Source organism: Monopterus albus, unplaced genomic scaffold, assembly GCF_001952655.1.
Source record: "Monopterus albus unplaced genomic scaffold, M_albus_1.0 scaffold434.1, whole genome shotgun sequence".
Lineage (NCBI taxonomy): Eukaryota > Metazoa > Chordata > Actinopteri > Synbranchiformes > Synbranchidae > Monopterus > Monopterus albus.
In genome coordinates, this window is record NW_018128314.1 from 166,436 (window position 1) to 174,557 (window position 8,122).

At 38.4% G+C, this 8,122-nt stretch overlaps 1 protein-coding gene across 1 annotated transcript in view; it reads right to left on the reverse strand.

Annotated features, from left to right (window-relative positions):
* Positions 1-727: 727 nt before the first annotated feature.
* The window catches only part of gsg1l2b (gsg1-like 2b), a 20,758-nt gene continuing 13,363 nt past the window's right edge, over positions 728-8,122 (reverse strand). Inside the window, exons 4-5 of the mRNA XM_020586999.1 lie at positions 4,392-4,503; positions 728-2,951 (exon numbers count right to left, since the gene is read on the reverse strand). Coding sequence (XP_020442655.1) covers positions 2,651-2,951; positions 4,392-4,503 — 413 coding nt within the window. The 3' untranslated portion in view covers positions 728-2,650. The remainder of the gene's footprint in view (positions 2,952-4,391; positions 4,504-8,122) is intronic.

The following is an 8,122-nucleotide window of genomic DNA, read 5'->3' on the forward strand; positions in this document are numbered from 1 at the left end:
CATTCCAACTGCAAAACCACCCTGCTATACCTTGAGTGAAGTAAAAAACAAGATTGGGTCAAATCAGCGAGAGACCTGTCAACGGCCAGTTCTCTGGATGTGATGTATGAATCTTTCAGGCTTTACTGTGTTGCTGTGAGGGCCTGCTTACAGGGTGGTCTGTTTTCAGTTTGCATGTATTTGCACTAGTTTGAAAGCATAAAAATAAAACTATTTTAAAGTAAAGGGCTTACAATTGATTTTTGCGCTGATGTTTGTCATATTTTTTTCTTTTTCTGCATTATTTACTAAAAACATTCTGATGAAAGTCTTATAGAGCTTTAAGAAGTAAGGTTTGGATTTATGTTGAATGCGAGTGCAGACAGCATTAGTACAATAGCTTTGCAAAGGTACATCTATTTGCAACAGAGATGTTGGAGCTACAGCATCTGCTTTGCTGATAAGATGCAAAGAGTGTCACTGTAATAATGTGAATAATTACATTAATTTAATAATAAAATCTCAGAGTTTGGTTATACTTTTCATTTTTGTGGGTGATTCTATTTTCAAAATGATACATTTCAATTAAAAATTAAATCTGTAACATAAGACTTTCTGTATTTTGTTGAATGAGAAACAACGAGACATCACTGCAACTGTCAGTAAGACTACACCGCCATCTTGTGTACAACAAATGAAACTCAGGAGAGAACCGTAAAAACAAGTTGCTTCTTTATTTTGTCTCATTCAGCTTTAAATGATATCTCCTCATAGAAATGTTTTTATATTCACATATTATGTTGCAAATAATTATTCACAAAAGTAACTAAACAACACTACACAAAAAAGTGCCACTGTAAATAAGTCATACACATAAAGACACAACAAATCATGCTTCACTGCAACCCAGGGTGATAAAAAACAAAAACAAATAAATGCTAAACTTGTCTACACTACATTTCATTTTGAACGTATAAATAACGTACACAAATATACATTTTCAAATGCACTTAAAAGTACTGTGAATAGCAACAATCGTACTCTGAGTCTTTCTACCAGTACAGTTCTGTGACTACTTAACAAAAGTACCCCATTATCAAGTAAACATTAACAGAGCTTCAGAAGAGGCATGCTCCTCTCACTGGTGACTTTTGGCAGTTTGCACAGACAGCTGCATGTTTCCTTTAAAGTGGTTATTAGCTGGAGAGAAACAGCATCACCCCTGTTAAAATGTTGTGAGCGCAGAGCATGCTACTGTAAGTAAAGGCACTCAGCGTGGCCGATAGGCATCTTCCATCCATGTAACCATCATCCTGTGCATTAACATCATCTTTTATCCCTCTGTGGGTGAAGCAGCAATCATCACCTTCACCCTTCGTTGCTACAATGCCTCATCTGAGTTCAGTGAAAACTCTTCTTCTATAGTGAGACACAAAAACATTGAATTCTATAGTAGTACATGGAATAACAGCTGTCCAAATGTGTTTTATGCTACCTAATGCAATTTAGTCCACATGTGGGAGGCAGCTTGTCATCAGTGTACCAATCAGTGTGAACTCCTTATCACTGGGCTGTCCAGCAATGCACATATATACATATACAGTATATGAATGAATGAAGATTTAAGCAGTGACCCTTCACAACAGCATTACTTGGACAGATGTACAGTAATTATACTGTACATCTGCATTAGATGTGCATTAACACTATAAGTTAACACCTACTAACACTGCCAACTGTAGAGCCAATGTGATGGGCTCAGCAATGTTATTTCAGCTTCATTTCTACTTTAGCTCACATCTTAAAAGGTCCCATCATGCTGTAAATCTAAATAATGATGATCTTTTTATCCTTTTTGGGGTAAAAATGCTGTAACTTTGCTGAATGTTGGCACTTTCTGTTTGTGCTGCATTTTTCCTTATCACTCTTTATTGGCCCATAACAACAGGACAGTTCTCAGCAGTTGTCATGCAGCTACTGCTGCTCCACATGTTGCTAGCTACTGTTGTAACCAGGTGCTAACTTGTTGCTCCTTAGCTAATTACTGTTGTAACCTAGCGAGGTAAAACCAGTAAAAAAAGACAACAAAAATTAAGATAGACTGAAAGTAATGTGACTGTGATGAATCTACAGTGTAGGAGTGAAGTTACTGAATACTTTTCGTAATAACAATTCCCCAAAATTATGCAAAAAATGTAGTGTCTTAATAGTACCAACAAGAGGCTGCTGATGGCTGAACTGAATTTGACTGTAGGCCTACTACACTACATAAGAGTTATTTAGGTTATTTAATATTTTCGGTGTTGCACTTTGTGGACAGCCCCTGCACACTGGTCTCAGCCTGTTGCACAGAAACCAGTGTTACTTGTTTGTACATGTGGGCAAAGCTTGGAAAAATCTGTTTAATGCACCTTTAAAATAAACTTCTGTGGCTTTGAACAAGGTTTGTCAAAATGTTTTATGTTTAAAAAGCAACTGTTTGCTAACAGATTAGTCATATCAATTACGTAAGATCCTAATTTGTCAAATGTATGAATGATATGCACAGTAGCTTTAAGAATCACCAGTGCTCCCAAGTGTGGCCTTACTTTGTTTGCAGTAATTACACCAGTGTATCACACTGAACATGACTATGAACTGTTGATGTATGAAAATGCTACGTGCTGCTCAACTAGCAGTACTCCTCTCCCTGTGCGTCAGGTAGGTCGTTGAGGTCCAGGAAGATGGAGGTGTTGGAGAGTTTGCGGTCGCCGGACGACAGATCCAGGAGCTCCTCTGCAGTGCTAGGCACCGAGCTGATGTACATGTCCCACACCTGGTCCGGAGAGTCCAGCTCCAACAGCTTCTGCTTGATCTTCAGGTTCTTCTCAATGTTCCTACGCTTGTGCTTAAACTCCAGGATGGTTTTGGTATAGCGGTTGATGGTGGTGACTGAGGATGCCATGCAGGCTGTGAAGGAACTCCATGCCAGACTATAGGAAATAGGTAGAAACTGTTTGAAAACTTGGCCATTATTCATTCAGATATATCAGCTGATAATATAAAAAATTTTAGCCTGGATCTTCATTTTATAGAGGAAATAAATCTCCCTCCAAATGGGCTGAAAATAGAAACTAGATAATATTAAAAACTGTCATCTGAGAGGTGGAAGAACAAGAAAGATGTATGAATTTATTTTTACATTAAATTGTCAATGAAGTTATTCCATGACCTTGGCATAAAATGCTTCCAAATATTCATTACTGAAAACAGGTTATCTTATTATGTCAGTATCTTGGCATAACAATTAGCTTGTAGCATAACAAGCTGTCAAAACCATTTTTTATCATGATAGTTATTATGTGACAGGAAAACTAAACTTTTTGTGATCAACCTAAAAAAAATGATATTCCTGCTTTATGATGACCTTCCATATTAAATTCTGTTCTTATACACCAACACTCGGTGCTCTAATACACCAAGATGAAATTAAATCAACACATTCGTATACAGTGACATTTTAGTCAGCAGTGTTCTTTCATCTTTTGGCAGCAGTTTGCATTGTTCTCATACACAAGACAAGGTCCGTATGAAAACTGATGAAGCCTCTTGGATGAGAGGTGAAACGTCTTCGACCTAAAAACCTAGTCCAGTTGTTTTTTCTAAGTTTTTTCAGCTCTGTATGAAAACATTACTTTCCCAGTTTGGTGTGGAAAAACTGCACCGGAGCAAAATTCCTGCAGCCAGGTTCCAGCATCCCCAGAACATTGAGGGTTAATATTGGCACCAAAACTGTTTTGAACAATCACACAATTTCATACAGCTGTAATGTTTAGGTGTCCACATACTTTTGGACAATTAACATTATGCATACAGAACTTTAGTCCTTGCAAAATATGAATAAACTAAATTTTTGTGAATGAGACACTTCTGTGGATCACTTTATATTATTTGTATTGCGATGTGCATGCATATTAAGTTAATCTTACACAAACTAAGGTGCTCCAAAAAATGTACATTTGCAACAAGTTGATGTAAAAAAGTGTTGGCACCTAATATTAATGACACTACTAACTGATTAATCATTCTGAGATGTGTTTTTAAGTAAAAAAAAATGGTTGAAAATGGTTTCATTTTATGAAAGATGATTATTTGTTTGTTTAACTTTCTTTGATTACAAACCTAAATATCTTTGGGGGCTGGACTGTTGGTTGGACACTGTAATCTGAACATATCATCTGAAATCATCCAACTGTTCTGGAACAAATCTCAGTATACCAAATAAACTCCCCCTTGACTTGTCTAAATGAATTAAAGTAATTAAAATTATTTTTGTACACTGCTCATCTGATAAACACTAAGGATATAAAGATAAGGTTCTGACATTCACTGGCACTACAGAGTCTTCTGCAGGCTGCTGTAAGTGAACTCACATGTATGACCAGCTATAGTCCCATGTTTGAGGTTTCCAGTCCTCTGGACCCAGGCTGACAGTCAGCTGGAAGGCTGTGGTGAACATCATGTGAGCCACCATACCCAACAGACCTGCCAGACAGAGAGGGAGCATTCTTTACACTGGAAGACAAAGCTGCACAGTCGTCCTCCTCCAACACCTACTGCCGCACTTCCCCGCGTTACCACTTGGTGGCAGTGTTACATAGTATGACGCTGACGTTCCAGTGAAATGTAAACTGTAAGCCTCCCTGCTGTGACTGTCATGTAAAATTTACCAGCTTACTCAAAAGAGCAAACTAATCAGCAAGATTAAATGTATCATATACAACATTGCCTCCCATTTGAGCTCACTTACAGGCAGTAGTAGAATGCCACTAAGTACATTTACAGAGGATCAACTTAAGAAAGATTGACAATGTACTTTTCTTGAGCATTTAAAACTTCTTTACACTTCTGCCTCACTACATTTCAGACGGATATGTTCTACCTTTATTTGGGCTCATTTATTTCACAGCTAGATAATAATATTTTACATAATAACATACTGTGAGCTTATAAAACACAACATACAGTACTGTTAATAATTACAAACAAAAGATGCTCTTGTGCAGCAGGTCTTTGTAACAGTGAGTCAAACTCAAAAGGCAGCCGTGGTTCTGAGTCACACGTGATGCTGGTATTTTGTTGGTTGCCTATTTGGGTAGGATTACATCACCTGGCCTACATACTTACAAAATCAGGAAGAATAAATCTTGCACTAAATCTCAGCCAGCACATCACAATATAGATAAGCTCAAGCATGAATCACAGGTCTTTGGAAGGTTACTTTCAAAGTCTAACAGATTACAGATGACCCATTAACCTGAGACAAATGTAATAAGTCATGTAACTATTGTAATTACTTCACCAAAATAATATAACTTATTACTTTTAATTACTTTCTGATTGTGTTTCTAAAAAAATGCTTCAAACCGGGCGGTAAAGTTGAAAAGTCCTAACATAAATTTAAACCAGCCAGTGTAAAGCTCACAATTGTACATGACTCTTACTATTGCCAAATGTTCTTCAACACAAATTCAATTACATAATCTATTACTGTTGAAACATGTAGCCCACCCTTTTCTCATTTCTAGCACCGAGAATCATTTCTGTCAGACGACATGACCACCTGCCTCTGTGTTGTCTGTGGTCGCTGCCAGGTATGACAGCCTCAGGTTGCTTAGAGCCAGGTGTGATGAATTGATTGACAGACGAGAGGCGGCTCAGTCAAATGAGAGAACCAATCGAAAGCAACATTCAAAATTTATTGCATGCTGCCAAAAGGACAGAGCCCGTCTAGACATAGAGACAGCTCCTTAATAGTGTTGCATTTAAATTTGTTCCCAACAGGCTTGCTGACCCACGTTGTCTGGAAATTTGCCAAATGATGTCAAAAAGATGCAAAGCAGCAGAGTGAATGCAATGTTTTGCCCAAAAGAATATTCAGATGTAATGACCAACCTTATGATTAGTAATTGTAATTTAATCTCATAGTTTTCTCAGTAACTGTAACTGACTACATTTATTTTGTAATTTAATTTCAGTAACAATTTACATGTAATTAGGTACTTTCCAACACTGCCGATTTGTGTTTGGCAAATGCACTGATATCCTGGTTAATGTTGGCTGAGGTTGCTAAAGCGTTACCTTTTCCAAATCCATTACAGGACAGAGTTGCTAATGTTGGCCTTCATGGATAGAGTTAGTCTTATGTAACATGTAAACCTTTAACTAATGAAATGGTCTTGTGCTTTGGAAAAAACACTAGATTCCTACTGTAAGTTATGTAGTGAGTTAGCCAGACATGCAGACCCAGTTACAGAAATGCACAGACTAGCTGATTTGCGAGTGCTACAACTAGTTCTGTCTGCACATTTATCTCCCACTCTTCCCAGCAGTGATACTCATTGTCCTTTTCTCAAGTACACTTCTCCCTATCTCCTCTACCAGCTCTTGTCTGGTTTTCTCTTCCTTCATTCAATCATTTCTTGGCAATTTCTCTGCATTTTTTTCTCAGTTTCCTGCTAGGTTTTGTCAGATGGCTCTTTTAACACTGGACTTCTCTTCACCCATACAATAAAGCAGGACTAAACACTAGCATGTGTAGCCTACCAATCCGATTACCATATAAGCCCCCCAGATCCCTGGACTGAACAAAAGCGTATCAGATTCAGCACCAAATACCGAAATTCCCATTCCATCCATGTCAATGCTGCTGCTGTTTATTCCTAAAAATATTTCAGTGTGATATTATCATAATGTTATGCAGATCAGAAGCAGCTTTGGGTCGGCACAAGTGGAACTAATCTGAGATCTGAGTCTTGGCACATTGTGTCATATGGAAATTATGCATAGACTGCACACACACGCATGCACGCACACACACACACACACACACACACACACACAAGGTCAGATTATTGCATATGAAGTCAATTCATGTCAGTCCAGGTTGTTTATTTTTAGTACCACATCATTTAACAAGGACATAGCATCATGGATGAAAGGTGAATCCACAAACAGAATCTAGAATTTTCAGTGGCTATGGTATAATCACATTTGACTGAAAGGGGCCAGGGTTACCTTATACAAAATATACAGTAATGCAATTTTAACTACATACATAGAGAATTCCATATTTTATGATACTGATCTCTGTCTGTTCTACGATTTTTCACATCTTCTACATTTTCAAGTCTTTGAACAAATTCTACAACTATTAAAATGCCTCCAAGAGGGAAAAGATCTAATAAATCAGAAGCGACTGAGGATATGGAGGCAGAAGAAATGTATCACAGACCGGTGCAAGTAATGGACATTGTGGATCAGCAGAAGCAGATGTACATCGCGCTGATGAACCAACAGCAGGAAAACTTCAAAGGCTTCGTGCAACTAATTATGGAAACAAACAACAAGAGACTCGACGACATGACCAGAGAAATACAGGAGATAAAAACGAGTTTGCAGTTTACCCAGCGAGAGGTGGATGTGATTAAAGCTCCAAGCGAAAAAACCTGATCTTTGAGGGAATCATGGAGACAACTGGAGAAAGCTGGTCGGAGGCAGAAGGTAAAGTGAAGGAGATTCTGAAAAATAATCTGCAAATTCAACAAGAGATTGAGATGGAGCGGGCTCACAGAATCGGAAAACCTACGGATCGTGGTCCGAGGGCGGTTTTGGTGAAGTTGATGAAAGAGAAAGATAAGGCACAAATATTGCAACAAGCGAAGAAGCTCAAAGGTGCTAACATTTACATAAATGAAGATTATACCGACTTTGTGAGGAAGAGAAGAAGGGAGTTGATGCCGAAGTTAAGGGAGACCAGGGGGAGGGGAGACATCGCGTTCCTGCGGTATGATCAACTAGTGACCAGACCTCGGAACCAGGATTCAGGATCTATGACCAGCACACCGAGGACCAGTATGCCAAGACAAGGAGAGTATGAAGAGGTAGCTGGACCCTCAGATGTATGAATTAACATGCAGGTATATTGATATCTGCGATGGCTGATGAGCGTTGGAACCAACAACAATAAGCATGACCCATGTACGGAATGAGGCAAGTGATTTGTTACAGAAGTTAATAGTTTTCGAGGGACTGGATCTGGAACTGAACACATTTGGAGACACTGAAATTCATTATCATGAACCGGACGATGACTTTGACCCTG